This window comes from Diadema antillarum, unplaced genomic scaffold (genome assembly GCF_040938485.1).
Source record: "Diadema antillarum isolate AM-2024a unplaced genomic scaffold, OU_Dant_1.0 scf00000001, whole genome shotgun sequence".
In the NCBI taxonomy this organism is placed as follows: domain Eukaryota; kingdom Metazoa; phylum Echinodermata; class Echinoidea; order Diadematoida; family Diadematidae; genus Diadema; species Diadema antillarum.
Window position 1 is genome coordinate 4,558,167 of NW_027270890.1, and position 27,446 is coordinate 4,585,612.

The 27,446-nt window shown below is 37.7% G+C and overlaps 1 protein-coding gene across 1 annotated transcript in view; it reads right to left on the reverse strand.

The window, feature by feature from the left end:
* The window catches only part of LOC139724028 (SID1 transmembrane family member 1-like), a 130,017-nt gene that overhangs the window by 16,667 nt on the left and 85,904 nt on the right, over positions 1-27,446 (reverse strand). The window contains exon 17 of the mRNA XM_071635264.1: positions 8,866-8,968. Coding sequence (XP_071491365.1) covers positions 8,866-8,968 — 103 coding nt within the window. The remainder of the gene's footprint in view (positions 1-8,865; positions 8,969-27,446) is intronic.

Here is a 27,446-nt window from a genome sequence, read left to right on the forward strand (position 1 = left end):
TTCAAATCTAGAATTACATTTTGAATGGACAATTAATGATAATCTTTCCTGTATCACTACACAAGCATGTACAAAGTAAACACAAATTTTGTCATCTTTGCTTTCATAGACATGAAGCCAAGCAATTTGAAAAAAAAAAAGCCAGCATTGGTACATACATTCTTCTATCTCTTTGTTCTACCACAGCTTTTAAAATCTAAAAGTTTCATTAAAATTTGATTGATTTTGCAGAAGCTAAAATTCACATGGCAAAACATGATGATTACAGAGCAAAATGAGTTTAATACTCTTGTTGTTGTGTTTTGTGCTGCATTTCAAACAATTATAAAGCTCTATAAAAACTTAGACAACTTGCAAGGTAAGCCTAGAACTACTGAAAGTACCCACTTCAAACTGTTTTTGCAAATTACACTGTACATGACATTTGATTTTACAGTTGAAATTATCAAGATTACAAATTAGTCATGGTACATGTGCACGTATGCTACATCAAGGTCGCAAGCTGGAATTCGCACATTTTTTTTTTTTCATTTGATAAAAAAAAAATAGTGACCAGAGTATTACAAATGGGCTAGAAATAGAGTGTCAGTATATACTGTAACTGTATACCAGACATCATGAGGACAGTGTTAATGCATGACGGAATCCATTTTGAACTAAAACATTTAATTGTAAATTGGTAATTACTTTTATTTGTCTTATTTTAGCTTTTGTTAGGCACCTGAACCGGGAAAGTACCCACTTAGAAGTCTATTTCATTTGTTACATGTTGTAGTATGATTTGTGGAACTGAATATGACACTATGGGGAAATTTAAAGTCATTCCCATGAATACACTTGTGCACTAAAGACAAATGTCCCATACGTAAGTTGAGCCATGTCCCATACGTAAGGTGTACTTTCGTTAATTAAACCAACTTCATGAAAATATGCTTTATTCTTTTGCAGTGAAACTCTACTGAAAGATACTTCAGTATTGTACCTTTCTTCCCTTCTAAACAGAACTTAATCAGTAAGGTACTTTCAGAGAATTTTCAATTCAAACTTTATTTTGAAAAATCCAGTTTTTCTCTGGTCCCATACGTAAGTTGCCATATTTTTCTTAATAAAATAATTAACCCAAGGTCAAATGACATCAAACTTAAACACAATATTCTTCTCAGGGCTACCAGTCCTCCTGATGATAAACAGTAAAATCCAAGTGCTCCTTCATTATTTTTCAGAGGTTTGAAATCTCTGAATGTCCCATACGTAAGGTGCGCGATATCTTGGACTTGCCCTGTAGACAAAAACTTTGCATTCATTTAATTTTCATGAATTGAGGTTCCTTGAAAAATTTGTAAAAGTTTCATGCATGAGAAAACTTCTGGTTTTATAGCATATGAGGACCTAGATGACACACTCAGTCTCATAAAATGTGAAGTGAGTATTGATATTGGCATCAGTTTTTGACCTGTGATTGTGTGTATAGCAGGCCACGTGTGTTTGGGTTTAAATTTCCTGATGGAAGAAATCCTTCAATACTTTCAATCTGTTCCTTACCATTTTCTTAAATGCTCTCACGCACAGGTAATTTTCTCCAGTGCAGAATTTGACTAATTGACTTTAGTTGTCTAATCAAGTCTTTTGACAGCAACCTAGTGTTGTATCACAATCTACCCAGGCATGCCCCATGAGTCATCTTGACTCTGTTACAATCACTTAAACTTACAAGCAAACAATATCTCCCTGTCACGTGTTGCAAACAATCCATGAAACATGCTTTTACGCGACATGACATGGGTACAAAAGCCACTGTAAAGACTTCTGAAAGGAGAAATCTCCATGGCAACAACTAATCAGCTTCTAGGAAGGAAGTCTGCATGAAGCTATGATTGTCAGTCTGCATGTCAAAAGGTTGAGATTTAAAAAAAAGGTCTTCAAAGCAAAGGGCTGGATATCAGAAAAGGTTGGAGCACTACATATTAGCAGGTGTAAGACAGCAGTATGGACTCTGGTGACGGACAAGAAAACATAGCTGGAACTGGGCTAGCCAAGCTGGTTTGATAAGGGTTTTAAAATCATTTGCAATACCTCTTGTCAACTTTCACAGTCAAAACAGGGGAAAATACAAACTAAGATGCTTAAATCAAACAAAATCTTTCAAGGTTACAAGCATGAGGCAAACATGCCATGCATGCATGCAATTCGATGAGAGGACAGACTGTCAATCTTACACGAGGGGGCTAGAAGGTACACAATACCATAGCAAAGAGAAAATAAAATATGAATTGATGACAGCAGTGTAACACCAGATGACAAGAAACAGGAGAATAGGAAACATGAAATCTGGATGATATTTTAGACCGAAGTAGTAATTTTTTCCAGTCTGTTTGTTTTTCTTGAGTTAAGCAGCTCAGAGGCACGTTCATTCATTCATTCATCATGAAATGAAATGAATGAAAATGAAGAGAGGCACATTTGCATCTTTGAGGCAGTGTACAACGATCTACTCACAGCCAGGCAATTAACCCATTAACTGATGGAAATTTGATTAGACAGGATAGACGTACTGCCTCTTAATGAAATCTTGGGACACGAACAAGGATCTAGACAGTTTGCTCACAGAGCATTGAACCAGGCTCCAAGATGAGAAATTCAGGAGCTGGTTCTTGGAGCATTAAACCAGGCTCCAAGATGAGCTGACTAAAAAGCATTGATCAAGACTCCAAGGTGAAAGATTCACGAGCTCCCTCATTGAGCATTGATCCACACTGGGCTAAAAGATGAGAGATTTAGGAGCTGGCACAATGAGCAATGAACCAGGCTCCAAGATGAGACAGTTAGGAGCTGGCTGACAGAGCATTGAACAGGACTCCAAGATGAAAGATTCACAAGCTGACACAATGACCAATGAGACAGACTCCAAAATGAGAAATTTAGGAGCTGGTTCTTGGAGCATTGACCCAGGATCCACAACGAGCTGACTAATTGAACACTGAACCAGGGTCCAAGATGAGAGATTCAGGAGCTGGCTCATTGAATGCTAAACCAGACTTCAAAATGAGTGATTCTGGAACTAAGACTAACCACACAAGTATTGGTGACAGCATTCTTTAGAATTGTTTCACATAGAGGTGGAAAGCATATTCATCAGCTGCTTACAGGCAAAATCCTACCCATGACTCCAATTGTCTGAAAACAGTTCATGAAATAATTTATCATTGGATCTGTCATTTCTATAAATGTGTGATATGCTACACTAATGCTCTGGATCTCAACTGTATGCTAGATTCTTGATACATCTGAGTTTGTAAGTACAAAATAAGTTTATCAGAGAGAATAACAAAATCATGGATTTCTATTGCAATGAAAAAAGGTTTTAAGGTTTCATAACAAAAAAAAAAATCTGGTGCCTTGACCAAGAGATCTACGTTAAATGAATTCAAAGTCAGGGAGTCAATAGACAAATGATCAAACTGAAGGCCAAAAAAATGACAAATACTGATGGGGTTTGAACCTACAGCCTTGTGAGTGGGATGTACAAGTATTGAACTATTTGGCTATTTAGGAACACAAATCATGTCACATAAAAAAGTTTGCAAACTTACTTTTAATTAGCTCTCACCTACGAGAGGCTAATTCACAAAAAAATCCACACACCGGTGAGGATTGGTAATTAATGCCTAATGAAAAACTTCGCTCTCTCCCTCTCTCTCTCTCTCTCTCTCTCTCTCCGTATCTGATTAAACCCAAACTAGCCTCCCTCACAGCAGGACATTTATTCCAATTGACAAACAATTTCAGCTACATGTAAAGGGATACTGTTTTCGAGTGGGCGACTATTTCCCTTAAGGTGAAAGCAATAACGAGTTAATTCAACTTTGGCCAACTCAGGCAGTCATTTGCATATAACAGGACTCTTTTCTTGGCTCAGACCTGGGAAATCAGGGATTGAGACCTTAAATTGAAATAATTCCAGATGACATGGCACTCACACAGTCATTTGTAGAAGCTCATTGCCAAGATTGTTTCTGATGAATAACATCCCTAAAATCAAGTAAACTTGTTTTCCTTGCAAGAAAAGAGGAGCAACATACAAAAGTGTGAAAGATATTTTGCAGAATTAAACCTTTCCGGTCATCAATACAAATGAGACATTTGATTTATCATGACTAAAAAATTGGCTCACATGTTCTACAGTACTCATACTGGAATTAAAGTCTTTAATTTCCCTTTCCTGATTCATACATTGTACATAGTGCATAGTGGATTTTATCAGTGATCAATGTTATATGCACACATCCATATGTTCAATTATCTAAAAAAAAAGCTGATTCTGATCTTTGCTTACCACTGATGTCAAGGATTGAGCAAATCTTAGCTGTATATCACACACACACACACACACAATGTCTGGAGATACCAACAAAGAAATGTATCATGATTGTGGACTTTGTATGTATTTGTATGTATGAAACACTCTTAAGTGAGCTTTAAGAAGAAGTATGATATGAATACATATCTCATCCTGTTATTATCAAGATGTTTCAATCTCAAGCAATTCAGCATAATCAAAAGTGAAAGTTCTAGAAATGTTGCTACTTGAAAAATATCCCTGGGCATATTACTGATTGCACTATTTTGTCGTCTTAGTACTCAAGAAATGAAAGGAAATAAAACATGGATGATACACCAATCTGTAAAAAAGGCATTTTTGGACATTTTCTGGATTGTCAAAGCACGAAGCAATCATGTTGAGCAAAGTTTGGTCTGGCCTTAACATTTAATCTGGTCAAGATCATATCAATGTTTGTAATCCACACTGTACAGACTGATAACCTCAAACAGGTTGAGTCTGCTGACCAAGGTAATGATTCAATCTCCATCACACTGGCCATAGTATCATCTCAATGACACAGGTCATAGTTTAATTTCCATGACAAAGGTCATACTTCAATTTCAAAGACAAAGGTCATAGTTTTATCTAGAATCATGACACAGGCCACAGTTTAAAGGGATCGTACAGTTTTGGTTGAGACCTAATTTCAGGTTTCTAACATTGTTTGGTGAAATAATGAGAAACCTCTTATGAAATATGAAAGAGCATGTAATTCTATGAGGAATTCAACATCTATTTCATGAAAATTGGTTTTGAAATGGCAGAGATATCCAAAAAAGAGCGATTTTTATAAAGTGTGGGACCCACACTTTATTACGATCGCTTTGTTTTATTTTGTTTTTGGATATTTCAGTCATTCCAAACCCTATTTTCATCAAACAAACTTTGAATTCCTCTTAAAATGGTATGCTATGTACTAGATCATAAGTGTTTTCTTGGTATCTTGCAAAAAGTTAAAAGCCAATTCTCATCTCCACCAATACTGTACCATCCCTTTAATCTCATGACATAAGTCATAATTCAATCTCAATGACATAGATAGGTCAGAGTTCAATCTCATGACATAAGTCTTAGTTCAATCTCAATGACATAGGTCACAGTTCAATCTCAATGACATAAGTCATAGTTCAATGTCAATGACATAGGTCATAGTTCAATCTCCGTGACACAGGTCATAGTTTAATCTCAATGACAAAGGTCATGGTTCAATCTCCATGACATAGGTCATAGTTCAATTTCCATGACATAGGTCATAGTTCAATCTCCATGACATACAACTGTAGGTCATAGTTCAATCTCAATGACAAAGGTCATAGTTAATATACAAATATTGACTGCTCATGAGGATGATGGTGGAAATTATCATTCCCGAGGTGCTTTTCATACCGACCCTTCTATCACCCCGAGGCGTTAGCCGAGGGGTGATGGAGGGGTCGGTATGAAAAGCACCGAGGGAGTGATAATTTCCACCACCATCCGAATACAGAGCGGTTAATATTTGTTTTATATACCTCATCGTTTAAGACTTAACCAAGATCTAGGGCTAGGCAAATACGAAGTAAATTCTAACTGTTAGGCCTAACGTTAGCCCTAAAATCAGGCCACAGCGCTCGCTTGCATGGTTTTCGTGCATTTCGTAGACTACCTAAAACGCACGGTAATCACTCACAGTGGGTAAGTCACACGGCCTTCGGCGAGCTCCTGCATAAAATCTTGGCAGAAGATTACAGTATACGTCCAGTTTCCCGTCGCTCGTGTTTTAATTCGATATTTCCAACATGCTGAGATTTGTCTCTGCTTCGGGATCCTAAGAAATCCTAAAGACAAAGTGTACGATCTTTGATTCAGCTCACTTCAAATCACGGAAGATCGCTCGATCATCATGCCATGTTGAAACATGCCTGCTGTGCGCTCACTGAGTGCGATGATTGTGCATGTGTTGTATACGATGCGCGTAGCGTAGTGAACGTCCTTGGAGGGGTTGCGGACACCGTGCGCGAAGTCTAGTGTACTAATTATGTGTACAAAAGTCGCGGAGGGTTTACGAATTCTATCACGAGGGTTTTGACTTACTATCACGAGGGTTTTGCCTTTCTATCACGAGGGTTTTGCCTTTCTATCACTTACATGAAAACCCTAAGGCAAGATAGATGGGACTACACCTTGTCACATGATATACTTTTGACCAATCAGTGATACGAATCTCACTTATGAGGTATATAAATCTCAATGACATAAGTCATAGTTCAGTCTCCATGACAAAGGTCACAGTTCAATCTCAATGACAAAGGTCATGGTTCAATCTCAATGTCAAAGGTCATAGTTCAATCTCAGTGTCAAAGGTCATACAATGTAGTTCAATCTCACTGATAAAAGTCATAGTTCAATCTCCATGACAAAGGTGATAGTAAATTCTCCTTAACACACCATGGTTCAATCTAAAATACAGGTCAAAATTCAACCTCCATAACACAGGGAAATGTTCTATATCCATGATAGAAATTCACCCCTGCTTGAATTACAACTTTTTTTGTATCATGCTTTTAGTTAGCAGGGGAACGACATTGGCAAATCTTGTATCATGCTTTTAGTTAGCAGGGGAACGACATTGGCAAAACTGGGGCAGCTTATTTCAGCTGTGTAAGATGCTTCATGCAGGTATGAGAAAAATACAAGTGCACAAGATCATGAGTCAAAAACACATACAACCATCTGACATGGGTACTGACGTTAAGAGGTTAACCACAACGATGGAGTGTATAGTACTTCAATAATATTCATGTACTGGTACTGACAGCAGATGGGAGACTAATTCTGAGTTTAGTGAGATCACAGATACTACTCCTTTGCTCTTTACCAATAAAACCTGCACGTCATCAAGTCAATCACAAAGATTAAAGGATGGCAATACAGACAAACTGGACAACTATATCTTCATTTCACTATAATTAATAATAATAATAATACAATACATTTACTAGGTGCTAAATATGGATGTGTATAATGCGATACATAAATACTGAAAATGACTTTATATCATATTTATGTCATGCCTCCCAACACATTTAAAGCAATAGTCACAACTGAACAATAGAAAGAAAAGACATTGACCAAATTCTGATTTCAAATTCGGTTTCTTCATTCTATCATTGACAATGACATCCCTCCCAGTGTTTCTGACTTGAAAACTTGATGCACCACATTCAAGTTTTCCTGTATCTTTTTTTCTTAAATGATGTGCAGATCAATGTTTGATTAATTTGACAAATACTTATCACCTCAAGCAGTATACACATTTCATATCAATATCTTGTCATCACCAACAGATTTTATTGTGACTTCATTTAATAGTCACGTAAGAAGAAAGTCTGAATCAACATCCCCTACTAGTACTACCAAGGAGAATTCACTAAAATTTGGCTTCAGCGCCCATCCTTTGGCATTGAAACATTGAGCAGACAGTCGGAAGGAAAACACTCAAACTGCTGTCTCCCTTGGATTCAGCTCAAAAAATATGGCTTTATTTGGTGCTGGCATACCACCAAGTCGTGGTGATTAAACCAATCTCCCTGGTGGTGTGGTTAGCTAAAGTGTGAGTCAATCTATCTCCCATCACACTACACATATGAGTTGTAAGAAACACATTCTGGATGTAGAGACAGTTGAACTAATTCTCCCAGAAGGCCACAAGAATCTAACACCTTGGCTGTGATGTGTGTTCTCTACAATGCATACTTTGCACATGCAGAGATTCGGACTCAAAGCACCCCTAACCCACTGAGGACGAGTCCTGAGAATACTACGGCAGGTGTCTATGGGAAATTGAGTTATAGCAAAATCTGTCCATCCTCAAAGGGTTAAATTGGCTATTCTCCTGCCTTCAAATCCTACCAACGTGCAGCCTCTAATTGATGAACACGCACACAACACATGCACATGTAGCTGTAGCATATGTGTCCCTTGTGGCCTCGGCCCAGCTCTAGGGTGATTCAGTGTCTTTCATATTTCATATCTAAGTAAGACCAACTCACTGCACTCCAGTTCTGAAATTTGAAACCCGGAGGATTCTGCTTCTCTAAGAGGTCCTTAGAGAAAGACTGCTTTTTACCACTAAAGAATTTCATTTCTTTCACCATCATCAACCACACATAATCAGTTTTAATCCTTTAACTTGTATGGCTTTTTCTTTCTCTTACAGATTATTTCAGAATCTTTGGTACACAAAAGTGATGGGGCTTGGGCTAATCCACTACAATTGTGGGACATCCAACCACCTTGAGTGGTAATAGAGTAATACACACTCACTTGGACAAGGGTCAGCTAGACAGAGGAGTGGTAAATATTTGGGTTAGTAGGTGGATCTTTGGGAGGAAAGAGGGTGGTTAGACATGGAGCATCAGTTTGCTCTCAATTAAAACAATGAACTGATCATTTTAATCAAAATAATTGCATAAATATAGTGTCAGGGAAAATGGGTGACTTACCTAACTTGACCGTTCCCATGTAGTATATTTGAGCACTGAGACCAAGACATGTTGTCATGTGGACAATGAAGAAGAGGATGTAGAAATACAATGATGAAAATATCTGAAAGAACAAAGAAAAAAAAACAAAATATAAAGAGGGGCTTTATTTTCAATTGAATCTTACTCATATCACATTCTGTACACAAATACAGGACAGAAACTCAGCTTTCAGTAATATGCAAAGAACAGAGCTGAAAAAAAACAAACAAACAGAATCTACAATTTATTCCACAAGAAACAAATTAGAATTGTTTCAAACAATCTAAGGACCAAGAAGAGAACTGTCTCACATTTTTTTTGAAAGAATCAAACTCGGCTGATCCATCCAAAGCATAAATGATACTTAACCCTTCATCCGCCTTGACTGCCGACTGACACAGAAAACCAATAGCATTGTACAAACTGTTCAAAGTCCCTGGCACAGAAGGAGTTACACCAAGAAAGACTTCCAAGCTGCAACTAACACAGACAGCATGACTTGATACACTATGGAGAAAGCTCTGGTTATGTAGTAAATACTTCAACACCAACTTTACTGTCTGTGTTTGAGTCACAGAGAGTTGTCACAGAGGCCTACAATGTACATTGCTTGTGTTCTACAACTTATGCTACGTTAACACTATGTTCCCTGTGATCACAGCAATTCTGTTTCAGGCCACCACAGACAAAACTGAATGGTCGCAAGACAACATAAGGGATGGGATGGGAATATATCGTCGGTTAAGAATGATAAGGGCGTTAAGTGGTCATCAAACCCATAGTGTTCAAGACAACTTAACGCCCTTCTCATTCTCAACAGACGATATGACATACTTCATGATTGCCCTGATTACTGGTCCAGTTTTTTAAACTGTCTATTATTTAAAAAAAAAATGTCATGGCAGTCACGATGCCAATGAGAATCCAAGCGGCCGTAGTGAAATGGGGTGAACGCAACAAAGTATGGACTATGTACAACGAGTTGTAGTAGGTACTTATAAAACTATGGTCTGGAGTGGGACAGCACCTCACAGTCCTTTGTCATGTTCTGGTACATTTAAGGCACTTTTTGGTCACTTTTGCTACATGGTTGCTGCGTGTTTTGTCCTGCTGCGCCATATGCTCTGTCAAAGTTTTGATCTTTTAGTATGAATGAGAGCCATATTGTGAGAGGCACCATGGAGGTATGAGATTAGTTGTATTCATGATGAGGGGCCTGAAAGATTTGTTTTCATTCTTCACTTGACCATGAATGCCAAGTCACAAAAGGATATGAACAAAGTGTAACACAAATCCTAATGGGTGGGACACTGGGCAAGCCTACTACAGGCATCGGGCCCACTTCCAATATCAGTATTTCTAGCATGACAGAATATTTCCAGATGGTTGACACTCAACTAAATCACCAGCCCCTGCCAGGCCTTATTCATACATGTACTTTGGATTTGAACCTGAGCAAAAAAAAAGCTGGCTACGATAACTCAAGACAGAAATGATACAAGATAGAGCTATCGAGCAGCAGGGATGAAAACTGTGACTAATTATATACAAAAATTGGTGAATTTCATCAAGAGGCGCACGCATGAGAGGCTGTTTAATCTGCTTCAATCTCAGCCAGAATTACTGGACCCAAAATATGGGCATGACTCCAACTAAGTTACAAAACTCACTAATTAGATTTCAGGGAAAACATGAATGTGCAGACTTCCTCAATTAAACACTGCCAATGAATCATTTACTATATTATATATCAATAATTTGAATATTTTTTCTCTGATTGCTGAACTCCAGGTCATATCATGGTTAAATACATCCTTCATTTCAAGAGTAAGTATTTTCAAGAGAAGATAATTTTAAAGAGAAAATGCATATTTTTTAGGCAAGATTAAATCAATAATTTTCAAATAAGGTATTTCTGTTTTCAGAATATCATAGCACACAGAAATAATTTAACAAACTGAATGAACCAGATATTTTGAAGAAGTAACTGAGACAGAAAAGTAAAAGTAGAAGGAGAGGATTATCATGAGAAAGAAGTATTTGTACAGAACAGGAATAGGGAAGGAAGAGATAAGGAGGAGAGGGAGAGGGGAGGGGAGTGAGAACACAAAGAAATGAAGAGGAAAGAAAGATTGGGAGGGGGTGAACAGGTGGGTTGAAAACCCTGTGATATGGATTGGAGGAGCACACGATACCGGTAGGCAGACACCTGTGGTACTAGAGCTGTCATCACAAGCTATCCCTGGAGAAAATTTAAGGGAGTTGAGGAGAGGGGTGAGGTGAGAGATAAGGAGTAGGATCAAGGGCCTTCTCATCTCTGAACTAGTCCTACAAAGTCTCTAGTCAAAAGCCTTCTCATCCCTGAAGCTGTCTTACAAACTCTCTAGTATCAATCTATGGACATCATTCCTGATAGACATACTGCCAGCTTGAGTCACATGACTACAGTGAGAACATTAATGTGTCCATGTTAAGAAGAGGTTTCCAACAATAACAACAACAGAAATCATTGGGGAAAATTTGGGTGACATTTTGTAAAAACAGGATGGGGGAATTTCCCAAGATTACAGATATTTTCATCAGGTCTAAGAAGGAAATATCTTGAACTAAGTGATTTCTCTACAAAGTTTAAGTAAGATTCTCTGAGTGTTAAATGTCTGTCATTTCTATATTGATTAATAAATTTATTTTTGCAGCTATCATCAAAAGATTGCCATGCTATATAAGACCATCAGGCAATCTTACAGTCTAGAAGTGAACACACCAATGGGTGCTCACCATCTAACTACACACCAATGGGCGCTCACCATTTAACAGGATAAAAAGTAATTTCCCCAGTTAGAAATAAAAGGGATATTATAGCTATTTCAAAAGTTTTGGGAAAAATACATGGATCTCAATATTCATATAAACTATCACACAGCTTATACAATATTGGGGAATTATGAGATGTTCCACTTGTATTTTCTGATTCAATACCCAGTAAAATATTAAATATGTAATTGAATATAACAGGCACATGGTACTGGCTAAAATACTAGGAAAAAGCTTCACTATTCCTTCAAGACAGAACAAGCTCTAAAATGATTCTTTTGATAATTTGACAGCAACAGATAAAAACTATTTCTTTCCTGAAGGCTTCTTCATTGGAAGTAACTTATACAGCAAAAGCAAAGGAATGTATTTATACAGGATATGTGACCCGCTACAACAAAAGGATCCTAAAGTCGCTGACGGGCGAGCCAAGCATGGCCCAGAAAAATGCTATTTTCAGGCCTTTCCTTTGATCATTTAGCTTTGAAATTTCGGCAGATGATAGAAGATACATTAGACTACAAAATTCTGTAAAACAGAAATCCGAACGTTTTGACAGATTTTGGTGATCTGACTTCAATCTCGATTTTCTCAGCTCACCCGTCAGCGACTTTAGGATCCTTTTGTTGTAGCGGGTCACAAGTATTCAAGGAACGTGTGGAAGTTTATTTTCATATCATGGAGCTATTCTTCATGGTACAAATTTTTGCTAAAAAATGGGAAAGAAAAAATATTTGCTATTTAGAAGGGCGAGCACATGGGCACTAAGAGATGAGCGGGGGAGATAGAATAAGAGAGAGGGAGGGGGAAGAGGAATAGGAAGGGAGACAGAGAGGAAGGGATATACAAAAGATTTCATGCCATCTGTACACACTCAGGCCATTGCATTTACACCTCCTGTAGGCAGCTGGGGACACACCTGTCAGGCATGTTTGTAAATAAACAAACACACACAAAAACACCTGTGCTGGTCTCATATTCTCTTTCCTTGAGTTTTAATAAAATCAAGTTTGACTGCATTCTTTCAAAAAAGTTTTTTGTTTTCCATTTTATATATGGCTGCATACAAGCAAGACTACATCTATATATTATGTCTGTACGCTGTTTCTGTACCTATCAATGTGCTGCTATAAATTCTCCCTATCGCATACAGCTCTCCAAATCTGAATGCGTGTGGGGCTCTAATTTTCTTACCCTTAACTTTTGGGATATAAACTTCCGGTTATGAACGTGCGATGTGTAAATGTACGCTTTCATGCACATTGAATGCTAAATTACTAGCATTCACAGATCATATCAAAATGTGTCTTACAATCTGTCACTAATCTGTAACTTTACATTTGAAGAATGGAATTCTTCTGCGAAGCGGCCCACTGCTGGGCCGATGATGCAAAATAACGAAATTATGGAAAGCATCCATATATGAAGGACATGATGTGGGTAAACTGCAAAACCGGAAGTGTACGTCCCAAGAGCGATCGATCAGATATCAGTATTGTGAGGTGTTAACCCTCGATATCGGCTATTATATGCGATAGGAAGAATTAAATGGAATATTTAGCACTTAACTGACCAATGAGCTGGGTCATTGTCCATCATACTGTCCAGAGAGGTCAAGTTTACCAGATGCGAGGCTTCAAAGACTAATGAACCTTTGCCAGAAAGAGGAAAACCACAGTGACACCCATTTAGGGATATCCTATTACATCTAATTGTGTGACCAGCGTATGAATAGACCCGGGATTGGTTTTCTAATTACTTGTTACATCCTGTCACTGGTTCTATCTTTATTTGAGGGGCCTTGTAGTTCTCTCTTTCTATCCTATTAACTCTCCATAAATATGTTTATGCTGACACTATTTTCTGTAGCCAAGATTACTCTCCATAGATATATTCATTATAATACTGTTTTCTCTAGCCAAGATTCAGACCTAAAATATTCTGGTGTGCTAATGAATGACTCTCCTATTTTCTATTTATTGACCTAAAGTTGGAAACAAATAATTGATTTCATACACCAGCACCAAGCATCACTGAGAGGAGAAATGTTTAGTCAGTGACAAAAATCTTGACTACAATGTACTCTTTGCACAATGTTGGACAGTGTGTTTTCACTATTTTGTGAGATGAATGCAGTCTTCCACATATCAGAAAACCATATAATCCAGGTAGCTAAGGTATCAAGTTCATCCAAAGAATTAGGCAGCACAAGTTGACAGGAAACCTTACAAATTGTCTCAAGGTCTGATACAGGTTGAGAATCCTTCGTAGACAAAGTCAGCTAAATATCTTGGTAGCTTTAGGGAGCTGTCTTCTACAATTTAGGCGTCAACTATATTTACAAACAACTGATTTTTCATTAAACTTTCCTTGTGAATGAGCACTTGTGCGACTGCTGCTTTGAAACACATTATCTTTGAAGTAGTGCATTACAACATATTAATGGAAATTAATTTGAATAGACTACATATCAGCCCACTGAGGACAAGTCCCGAGTATACTCAGGCGGGTGTCTATGGGAAATGTGTGTTGTAGCAAAATCAGTCCTTCACAATGGGTTAAGTCACTTTCTAGACCTGACAACTCAGTATAGAATGCTCACTATAAGAAAACAGAAATCCTACCTTTAAAACAGTGCTTGCCTGAAAGACATTAACCACAACCAGTGATGACACATTAACAAGGCTGTCACAGTTGCTGTAGGAGAGTTTGTTTTTATTATGCTATCTCTTCACAACAGAATATTTGTGATACATTGCCGTTAGGACCTTGTTATTTTCTTGGAACATTGTGTCTTTAAACACAGGCATACTTTTAGTCTCTGTTCAAGACTCTTAGCATTCTTTGGATGAGTTATTCTAATTACTGAACAGAATGACTCCTGACTTCAGGAGGAAGAGAAGAGAAATTTTACCCTATATAAATGTTCAAATTTATTAAAGGTGAGGGGGATAATGAGTAATGTATGAGTTGAAGTGGAAAACTGGGGGGGGGCACATATTTATATAATATTGGATGGCCTTGAAATTAATACAAGGAAATATTGGACGAGCTATGCACAAATATTGGACGAGTCGAAGACGAGTCCAATATTTTGCTTAGCGTGTCCAATATTTCCTTGTATTAACCGAAAATAGGACATCCGATATTATCATTATTATCCTACAGAGGATTTTAGCAAAGAATGTTTACACTTAGGCCTACCCTTTCTGTCTCCGAGTGCTGTATATGGTCTGCTACTGGGGTATGGTACATGTACACTCTTCAGTGCAAGTTAATCCATTTCAGTCTCTGATAAAACAGTGATCTATGTATCCAAGGTAGCCGTCATGTTACTGTTAGGCCGAGATCTAGCTAATTTAGACCAGAATTAGTATTTGTATCCGAGATCTGAGAAACAATTCACGTCACATCTACCGTAGATCGTGAAAGATCGAATAAGGCTACTAGTACTGTAGTCCTACTGTACTAAGTAACACATAATGTACATGTACAGCAACTGTAATATGCATATCGCGCATGCAAATGCAAGCGGCGGCCGGCTATGTACAAAATGTATATCGCGCGCGGGCTATCTGGCAGTAGCGCTGTGCTGATCAATCGTCGCCTGCACGTACCAGAAAAAAAAAAATGCAACTTGTTTTCATCAAACCTGAATTTAATTTCCTGTTATGAAAGTGATATTTTGAAAAATTGTATGAAAAACAATTTCAACTAATTGATATAAGAAATTTGTTTGTATAAACACAGAATTTTAGAAGAAACGATATTTTAGTTAATTCGTGATTGACAAATCACAGACGTTTTTGCTTCATATTTCAAGTCATCTCATATATATATCTCAACCAATCACTGTGCAGCTTATAAAAACTTTGGGGAATCCCCCTCTTGCCATCCAATATTTTAAATATTGGTCGCCTCGGCAAAAAAACATTGGTCGAGTTCAACAAACTTTCTAAGTGGGTCGGAGGTTATGAAGTGCGTCGACAAATTAACACTTGTAAGGTTATTTGGGCTCTAAAAATCCTCTGTATGGATAATAATCAGATATATCTAGAAGCAGTAGGTTTATAGCCCTCAACTGCAACATACACCAGCATGTGTATACCATTGCAGATCAGTCTTTCGCTTTCTTTCTGACAATGTATGAATATGAGATACCCAAACAGGAAACAGTTTGTACACAGATCATTCTCTTGGACTGAAAGGATTACAGATCACCGTATTCAATTTCATTTTCATACGCTTCATGTTTTTGAATGAAGTGTCTCTTACAATGACCTAGTAAACCTAACTGAGCTCTGTTTGCCAATTGACAAGCACACTGGCATGCTTACTTCACTGATTACCATAGATGTCTGCAAACCAATTGTTAATGAATAGAGATTACTTAATCCACCTAAACCCTATTGTGTGACCATGGCTTTCCTGTTGGATAAAGGCACATTTTTTACACCTCAGTGGGCTAAAGAGCCTAGCATGTAGAATGTAGTTGTTAATCTATGACTGCATTCAGTTTGAGTGGATTACTACATGTTGATGACAACACTCAGCAAAGCTAGGAAGTGGCTGGGTGTCCATAAAGGGTCAATTAACCTGGATTTAAACTGTGAATTACTTGAAGAAAAAAAAAGCTCATGGCTTTTAAATGCTCTCCTCAAAGTCAACCATTGTCAACATAATTCTCCTTTGACAGCAACATTTCTGACCTACAAGCAAAGATGATGATTTGAAAAATCCTGAAAACTTGGGAAAATGTAGCAGTAATCTTGGATATCTTTCTAAAATGAACATGGGTTACTTTATTCAATGTTGTAGAGAGACAGCATGGTCTGCTGGTTTACATCAAGGGTCTGAAATAGGAAGGGCCTTGGTTCAAGCTTTCATATGATACAGGTATCCTGAAACCAGATGTATCATCAGCATATTTATACCAGCTATGTAGGCACATGCCAAGTTATGACAGCTTTATCCAGAATGAGTTTGATCCTGTCTAGAACAGCTGACAATGTGTATGCCCCAGGTAATGAAGACAGTGCACATAACAGGCTAGGTTGGTAAGGTGCCAAGTATCCCTCAGAGGCAATGTAACAATGAGTCCGATGTTCATCATTTTTCAGCGGCATAATTTGCATATATAGATATCTTGTTGTGATTGCTTATTTCTAAGGAACCTGATGAAAGAATTACTAAAGAAAGCTTACTGGGTAGTTGCATTTATTCTCTCCAAATATGATGGAAAACATCACAATGTGATAAAATTTGACTTTTAAATATTTCACAGTTTACATGACCATCTTCAAATATATGTATTTCCTATTACAGATCAGTGTGTCTGTAGACTTAATCACCTGGTTATCCCTTTTGAATCATGTAATGCAAATGACAGGAAGATTTGTCATGTCTAGAGGTTGAAACAAAAATGAACTAGATTTAACACTGACAATTAATAGGAACAGTATAAAACCCACATCATACCACACATTTAAAAATGTAATATTTATCAGAAAATGCCAGTGATAAAGACCACATGCACTAAACAGAGATAAACAAAGCAAAGCAAAGCAACTACAGCATCACAAAGTCAAAGTTTGCAACGAAGAAGTAGGTCATGTGAAGTGTATGGATCCAAAGACAGGTGATAGATGTGTACAACTTGAGCTGACTCTCCCACAATTTGAAAATTTACTTGTAGCCACAAAAATTCATTTTTAGAAGATAGCTAGCTTCTCATCCTGATCTCACAGTGTGATTAATACACTTCACCTGTGTGTAATAGCCCCAAGCTGGGAGTACCTCTATTCACCTTAATCCACAGTGTATTACCCCTACAAAGCACCCACATCACGGGCATGGCTCTTTGCGTCAGCTTACAGTCCATTGCCATGGAGTTGCCTTCCTGGAATTAATCGTGGCCGCGTCAGTCCGGAGATCCGTATAACTTTGAGATTGCTGGGGTTGATGCCTGTAACAAATCTGGTCGGTTAAAACCTCTTTTCCCTGCTCAGGTTTAGTGGCTAGGTAGGTAAGCCTCACCCGTTAGGCAGTGGAGAGTCTAGATGGGTGATTTCAACGATTAGTTGGAAAGCACAGCTACCCTCGTATAGGTAGAAACCCAAAGTATACAAAGTTTGTTGCTACAGTATCAAGGGATGAATGATCCTAGGCCTTCTTGCTTGGATCATGGAGCTCCTTTTGTAGTATCTCCATGCTCAGATCATTCAGAATTTATGACAGATACAATATAAATGTAATCTGATAATGTAGAACCTGCCGAGATTGTTCTTTGTATTAATTCTGCTGAGGTATACCAAGATTTACACATCTTATGTCATCAGTAAATGAACCTCAGATCACTGTCTACAGAATGACTTAATCTCACTATCTGATCTCTTGAAATCTGCATTGAGTTTTCAACAAAGTGTAAACATCATCACATTTCTTGGCTGTTTATAAATATTAATTTGTCTCATCAACAAAGTTCAATAGAGCAGTACTAAAACGTGCCAATTCTCTTTTCTTCTTCAAGGTACTACATACCTATTTACCAGCTGTAGACTAGTCCCAGGTCGATGGGAAATGTGTCTTACAACAAAATCAGCTTGTTCTCTACGAGTTAATATTCATTGACATTTTGACAAATTATCCCAAGCTTTAGACCTCTGGTGAAAAATTTATCACAACAGACTTTTCTCATTTTTGTTCCTAGGTCATTGAAGTGTCAGCACTCACTATGTGCACCTGCTCTGACTGGTGATAAGAACAAGTGGGTCAGTTTTTCACCTCCACATAGGGATTGGTCAGTCATCAACAGGAAAGATGCTGGCTATATTGAGCTCAACAAAAAGTGATATAATGAACTAAATTTAGAGACAGGACTCTGGGAATACTGAAACATCCTGGACTCTAAACCTGGGAGTGAGAAGACAAGCTCAATGCTTGGAGTCATCCAGCCAGAAAACAAAGTCAAGTCCAAACCATATCTTCTGCACAAACCCAGGGGATGTCAGTAAAGTGTACTAACAAGATAGTTAACATGAAGCTTTGAAACATCTCTGTTGATTCATGATATGTGACCCTTTCATACACATACAAACCCTTTTACACTCTAATCTTAATATGATGCTCTAAAAGGACACAATTAGATCTGAAATTATGGTGCAACAAGCAGAACCTTCAAAGCGGCATCTAAAATGCTCACAGCTGAGAGCTTCATAAAATACTTCATGATGATAATTTCTAAAATTGATTGACGAATGTTGGGAAACTCATTCACAAGTGGAGTTCATATCAGCTGCTTGTTAAATTTGGAATCCCTAAGATAAAGTGTGCATTTCCACATAATGACCCCCTACAAAGAAAGAAATTTGGGACAATTCAATATTATTGTATTGTTTTGACATTTTAACTCGTTGAGGATGAGTCCCGAGTATACTCAGGCAGGTGTCTCTGAGAAATGCGTGCTGATGTAGCAAAATCAGTCTGTCGTCAACGGGTTAAAGCGGTAAACATATAAAGGCAGTCATAAATAAGATACATCATGAGCAGAAACAAACAAGATGGGCATAAAACTTATTGTGCAATCATGATGTCAGCTTCCATCTATTCTTACTTCAGGGAAAAATCTTTTGAGAGCTCACCCGACATAATGTGCATCTTTGTAGGAAGCAGTGATTAGAAGGGTCCACCATGGGTTTGGTCCCAAGGGTTCAAACTCATTATCAGCCTCCTCCGACACACACTGCCTCTAGGCTTTAAGGACTGTCCTCAGACTTAATGTCATAACTTATTTTTAAGTGCTATCATGTAATACCTTATTATCTCAAGTCATTTAAGGTCTTACATGACCCACACACCCTTCATCACTTTATACTTCATGCTTGTTATGGATGACCTAGTTTGGGACAACTCTAGTTTGTTTGTAGTTTACACTTGGATCCATGTACTGAGGTAGATAGAAAGACTTTAGCCTGAGTCTTTTTCTTTCACTGAAGAATGTCTTTGACTTGCTTTATATTCAATTGAAGTCCAGGAAATATTGATCATTCATTCTTTGGTACATACTGACAAATGAAACTGAAGTGCCTTTACTACCATTTTAAAGTTACAAGCAATTCTTGACAATGCTTTCTGCATTATCTGTCCAACATATGACTAGCACATGAAATCTGGGGGCTTGGCTAAAGGAGGTCTAGTACACTCTAATGGGGACAATAACTACTTCCACACTCCGCCCTGATCCTAATTGCCCCGACTACCGCTTCTACTTCAACATCAAGAGAGTGACAGGGGAAACCCCTTTGTCTGGTATATTTAACACTTCCTTGGTGTGCACTGTTAGTTTGACCAGGTACAGACTGGTGCATATCCTGTCTTGCGTGCATCTCATCACTGTGACACACTGTGTGATTAGTTGGAAATAAGCATCCAATCTGCACTCCTTCGGAACAAAATGATCTGGGTAAAGAAAATGTACCGGTACTGAATTCAAACATAGCCCTGGTATTGTCATAATATATTGGCACTGGCTATACACTAGAAAAGCACTCAGAGAGAGCATTGCCAGACCTCTGACAAGCACGTTAAGATGAGAAGGGTCCTATTTCCCGTTGATGAAGAATCCTTCAAAAATAAAAAATGAACAAACAAATCCTGGATCCAGATGGTGATCTGAATACCAAAATGTAATGATCTCTTCCTTGTGTCATTAGTTCTTCTTGAAAATTTCATCCAAACCTGTTCATAACTTTTTTGAGTTCTTTTGCAAACAGACAGACAAACAAATCAATGGCGGGTACAAACATAACCTTCTGGTGGAGGTTATAATCATATTTTTGGAACTTGGAGATTAAAAGTAACAGCAATGTGGAAGGCACTGATCGTTCAGGGGCCTTTGTTTATGCTGAACATTCGACCTAGGAATACATAGTTTGACAGGTTTGACAAGGTTTGGAGATTGAACCTGCAAAACAATTTTTGTACTAGAGAAAAACAGCTGATGTATGAGTAACAAGCATAAAACAAAAAGCTGCCAAGAAAATGAGCTGGGGTACAAGTGAGGGATGATTAGTGAACTATCAATATCCCTTAAAACATGATTCTTTTCCCAATGTCATGTGACTGTAGAGCTCTGACAGCATCGTCCTGGGTTTAGATGTCATCATGGTGTGAAAGACGCTTGCCAAATTCACCTGGTATCCCAGCATTCCTTACTCAATCCCTGTCTATGGCCAATGTCAAATCTTACAAAAGTTCTGCACAAGATATGACACTCAATTAAAAAATTCTCACAACTCTCATGAATTACATGCTGTAACATGTTAAATCTCTTAGCATCAAGGATAAAAACTCAGAAAAATAGACTTCCTCAGTTGGGGGCTAGCTAGTTAGGAATATGACAGAAAATTTCACACATTTTGGATTCTACTGGATGGTGAATAACACTAATGAAAGTCGGTTGTCAAACTAGACTCATTCTTGCTCAAGACACGCACCTGGAAGCAGACTGATGACACAAATTACAGCATATCCATGACAGTTTTAAACTAAGTACAAGTTACAGCTTCAGATGCACATCTTTAGAGAAGAGGGAAAAAGAATCCCAACATCTAATCCTAACAAAAGTAAGCTTTTTGATTACTATATGTCAAGCATTTTTCCCCATTCCAAATTATGTTACCTTTAAGATGATACATGACTTATCTTCCCACAATATTTAACATACTTCCTTTACGAAATACCATGCAGTTATTCCACGCTTTGCTCTTGATAAAATATTCTTATTGCAATGATATTCTGGTGTGACACTGGAGCATTTTTGTTGGTTAATTCCCCTTACAAATAAAAAACAATGTGTGCCAATTATGTCTCAGGCTTTTTGCTAAGGTACATTTACCCTGGCTACAGAGTATGATTTTAACTCCGTGCACATTGTAAGAAACAGAAAGAATGCGTCAGAGATACGACCTGTCACAAGTCAGCCAGACTCGTTTGTAGGAACAATGCCAATCTTATGTATGAAAACATTTAAAAAACATCAACAACAGAGAGAGACAACTGGTACAGCCACCTGCATAGTTTACTTGGCAAGGTAGAGAGGGGGTAGAGAGGGGGGTAAAGAGGTACCTGGGGAGGTAGAGAGAGGGGTAGAGAGGGGTAGAGAGGGGTAGAGAGGGTGGTAGAGGGGGAGAGAGGTTCCTGGGGAGGGTGGAGGAGAATCAGGGTATTTAAGTACCATTCAGTGACCGGTCGACAACTGGTGACGGAAAATCGAATATTGCGTGGAAATCCCGTCGCCCGTCGGCTATTCTAACGGGAAAATGAACAAAATCTCAATATCCTATTTTCAACTGAAAATGGAATACAGGATAATGGATTTGCTCTGAAATCCTGTTTTCCGTGTTTCATTATGATGAAATGTCGAAAAATGACTCAAAATCCTATTTTCTTGATATTTCAAAAAATAGGAAATGGAAAACAGGATATCGGTTCGATATTCGTTTTTCCATTTTTCATTTGCAACGAGCGACGGGATATTGAAGACCGCCCCCAACGGCCACTTTATTTCGACACATAAATCAGTGGTAGCGATTTGGTATTGTTCAGCGTCTAGAAGAAGGAGACTATACCTTTGGCTACGCGACGCACCTCATGTACACGCACTGGTAATGTCAATAACTATCCAGCAGGCACTGCCAGAGTGTAGTTTTGTTGTGGCGATGTGCTCTGCTGAGAAACGACAAGTTTGTAGAGACTTCCGACCGTAATTATGCGATATTTCCATCTACGGAAAACCTTTTTCTTCTCCGACTGCAACTGAGATGAACTAAGAAAATAGTTTCAGATGAAATCCTCATTTTTTTTTTCTTATTATGTGCAAACATCTATAGATTAGATTAACAAATTTATAATCATAATATATTATTCTATACACAAAATACACACCAAGTGAAATCCTCTATTGGTTATGATTCACCTCTTTTCTCACCATGTTTCTTTAGTTGTCCCTTCTTTTCATGCTTTTTCATGACGTGATCATTTCATTTCGATTTCATGTGATCGTGCATGTCCAGAAGTGACCACCAGGTGGACCATGATAACTTGGACCACATTCTACTTGTCTTATCGACTGTCCACTATAGGCCTACCACCTGGCTGGTCATGACAGAACATTTAATGTAACATATCGTTCATAGGTACCTTTTATAGGACAATTAACTGATTCAATCAAAGATACATGTCCAACAATGAATCCGAGACAACTCACAAGCCCTCATACATGATCAAACAAAGACAGTTTTTTCTGATTATTATTTTTTCATTTTATCAATTCATTCCCCACTCATGGGAAGGATTGCCCTGTCAGCAAAAACCTTTTTCTTCTCCGACTTAAACTGAGATGAACTAAGAAAATAGTTTCAGATGAAATCTTCACATTTCAACAACTTATCACCAATCGTAATGTCGGTGAAAACCGTGAGAAATGAGTTGCGTTTCCCTTCTCAATTACCAGGACCAGAACAACAGGAAGAATAATACCAATTATGTAGCTTTCCGTGTTAGTGACTGTTCTATAGTTGAAAGCCCACTGTGGTATGGCATAAGGGGAGGTGGAACTGGTAAATTATTCACTGTAGGCCCTACTCATTTCCAAATCTATTCAGCAATTCTACATAATTATACAGACTCTGTTTTGAGTTTGTGTATTATTATTTATGAAGAGACCATTGCGATTCATTCGTTTTAAGTTTATCTGTATTTATTTCTTATCATATGCAAACACCAAAGATAAATCATATTCTACACAAAATATACACCAAATGATATCCTCTATTGGTCATGATTCACCTCTTTTCTCACCATATGTATATGTTCCTTTAGCTGCCCCTTCTTTTCATGGTTCTTTTTGTTAAGTGTATTGTGATTGAGATTTTTTTTTTTTGGTACAGTACTAGGCTCCCTTCTCGCATTATGGTATAGGTTTTATTTTGGTTTGTTGGTTTGGTTTTATTTCTGCCTTTTTCCAAAACACACATAACAAAAGAATACATATATTTAGCAATTAACATTACACGACACATAAGCTAGCATACTGTCTTACAAATTAATTCAAAGTACATGTACATACACTATAAACATGACAGTATTCGATGTATGAGACGTATAGCATCACACACACACACACACACACACACACACACACACAATGTTTAGAAGGAAATTATGGAATTAACAGTTGTAAATTATCTAAATGATGATTGATTATTCATTCAGAAATGTGTCATGTCGTTACAATAAACGAATTTCAGAAAAAAAAAATAAAAGAGGGGAAATTGAATGAATTGAGTTTAGGATTGAGCATTTTTAGACATTAACAATAACAGAAAAGCAGGAGACCGCGATCATAAGCAGCAGCTTGACATGGATCGAGCCCTCGGGGTAAAATTCGAAACTTATAAAATTCGATTTACATAACTGTATAACGGACGTGTCTACAAAATAGAATCAATAATCAAACCCAAAATATCGTAGTAATTTGTGAGATCCAATAGAATAGAGGGAAAATTCAAAATAGTTATCGTTTATTTGTTTTCAATGTATAGCCATTCTTTACTATAATGCTGTGCTGTGCTGTGCTGTGCTGTGCGTGCATTCATTAAAATACAATTTTGTTAATTTAACGTTTCGGCATAATACATAATTAGGTTTATTTTTAGTTTATTCATGTATCATGTGTATGTCTGTTACATATTTCTGTTTACAATATTAATCTTAATTAATATGATCATAAATAAAATAAAAAAACTCATACAGAAAATTACTAAACTCATAATCCTTTTGATTTTTAGTATTTATTAACATTATCATTGTATTTATTTTGTGTGTGTGTGTGTGTGTGTGTGTGTGTGCATAAGTAAGTTATTCTGTTTTCAGTGAAGCAAAGTTGAATGTACATGTTTGTTTGTTTTTAATGTACGGCAAGGATCCCTTTGAAAATCAGCCCTAACTTTGGCTGACAGGGCAATCCTTCCCATGAGTGGGAAATGAATTAATAAGATAAAAAATAATAAACAGAAAAAACTGTTTTTGTTTGATCATGTATGGGGGCTTGTGAGTTGTCTCGGATTCATTGTTGGACGTGTATCTTTGATTGTATCAGTTAATCGTTCTATAATAGGTACCTATGAACGGTATGTTACATTAAATGTTCTGTCATGACCAGCCAGGTGGTAGGCCTATAGTGGACAGTCGATAAGACAAAATAGAATGTGGTCTTATCATGGTCCACCTGGTGGTCACTTCTGGACATGCACGATCACATGAAATCGAAATGAAATGATCACGTCATGAAAAAGCATGAAAAGAAGGGACAACTAAAGAAACATGGTGAGAAAAGAGGTGAATCATAACCAATAGAGGATTTCACTTGGTGTGTATTTTGTGTATAGAATAATATATTATGATTATAAATTTGTTAATCTAATCTTAGATGTTTGCACATAATAAGAAAAAAAATGAGGATTTCATCTGAAACTATTTTCTTAGTTCATCTCAGTTGCAGTCGGAGAAGAAAAAGGTTTTCCGTAGATGGAAATATCGCATAATTACGGTCGGAAGTCTCTACAAACTTGTCGTTTCTCAGCAGAGCACATCGCCACAACAAAACTACACTCTGGCAGTGCCTGCTGGATAGTGACATTACCAGTGCGTGTACATGAGGTGCGTCGCGTAGCCAAAGGTATAGTCTCCTTCTTCTAGACGCTGAACAATACCAAATCGCTACCACTGATTTATGTGTCGAAATAAAGTGGCCGTTGGGGGCGGTCTTCAATATCCCGTCGCTCGTTGCAAATGAAAAATGGAAAAACGAATATCGAACCGATATCCTGTTTTCCATTTCCTATTTTTTGAAATATCAAGAAAATAGGATTTTGAGTCATTTTTCGACATTTCATCATAATGAAACACTGAAAACAGGATTTCAGAGCAAATCCATTATCCTGTATTCCATTTTCAGTTGAAAATAGGATATTGAGATTTTGTTCATTTTCCCGTTAGAATAGCCGACGGGCGACGGGATTTCCACGCAATATTCGATTTTCCGTCACCAGTTGTCGACCGGTCACTGAATGGTACTTTAATACCCTGATTGGAGTCCACTGTCAGTCTCTAATTGGAAAGGCTTCAACTGACTCATAGTAGCATGGTCCTTACATGGTCCTTACAGGCCGTCAACTCCAATTCTCAAAAATTTCATGCTGCGATAATATCTTCCTTTACAGTATTTGGAAGAACTTGGGGGAGGGAAGGGCATGTAGGGAGGCATGGTATCCATTTGTGTGTTCTATCACACTGGTATCAATACCTGCCAAGTTTGTGGAAAATATGAATAAACATTTTCAAAAAGAAGACCAAAGTGTGAAAACAGACCATAAATTATCTCCAGCCCCTAAGGGGGCCACAACAGATCTGGCAAAAAGAATGTACATTGTTTTTACTCACAGCATTACTGGTTTGAAAGAAGATGATTTTTTCCTTTTCTTTCCTTTAAAATTCTTTTCTTTTTTTTTTTTTTTTTTTTTTTTTTGGGGGGGGGGGGGGGGGGGGTAAATTCTCTCATTTAGGGAATCTGGGGTCCCCTAAAGATCTGCCAGGGGGACATGATGCCCATTTGTACAAATATACATTCTATCACATTAGGGATAATACAGATCTGCCAAATTTGGTGACAGTTTTGACCACAGGTATTCACGAAGATGAAATGTGAACATTGGCCCCTACTTTGTTCCCCACCCCCACCCCCACCTCAAAGGCCCCAAAGGTGGCACCCCCAGATCTGCCATGACAAACTTGAAACAAAGTGAGATCCTAATACCCTAGGAATACTACCTGCCAAGTTTGGTGATATTTCTGTCATTGGATTTTCAGGAAAAAGCTGAAAATGTAAAAAGTTTATGCACAATGAGCGATGAAAGTTTGCAATCAGCTCTCTGGCTCAGGTGAGCTGAAAACTCAACTCATACCCTAACTTCACATTGCTAAAGTCTAAATGTACGCTGTATTTCTATTTACATGTTAGATTATTTTACCCTCAAATTCAAATCATAAAATCAATCTGTGGCTATACAAAAGAATTTGTCCTGCTATGAGGTTTTATCTATTCTAACACACACCCAAAAGAGAGTTTGGGAATCCTCTAAAACCCTGGATATTTGCTGATTTCTTTAATCTTCTCATTTTTTCCTTTCTGGTTACAATGTGCCTGATGATGTCATCAGCTTCACAGTCTGTCAGAGATTTGACAGGGAATGGTGTGAGTGACTTACTAAGGATTATCACCTTCATACCTAGCAGCAATATCAACAGATTAAGTAACAAACTATGAGAACAATGATATCATCCCATAACTAAAGTGAAGTGCTAAAAAAAAATGCACCACATCAAACAAAAGCAATACCTTACCTCCTTTCTTGGTTAACGTGACAGTGTATATATCCACCACGAATTGTTTTTGTTTTTGTTTTGATCCATGCATGAACTTTGCAGCAGGTTCAATGATGTCATTGGCTAAATTTAACCTTTCTAATTTTGAATATTACAAATTACCACTATCACCTAGCACCATGACGCTGTCAAATTCAATCATCATAAATTCCATCCTTCGGCCAGTTCCTCTTCATCCTCCCTGGCTAAGATGATTGGAGATAAAGTTCAAGACACCTAAGACCTAGTCTTATTTCCTAGAC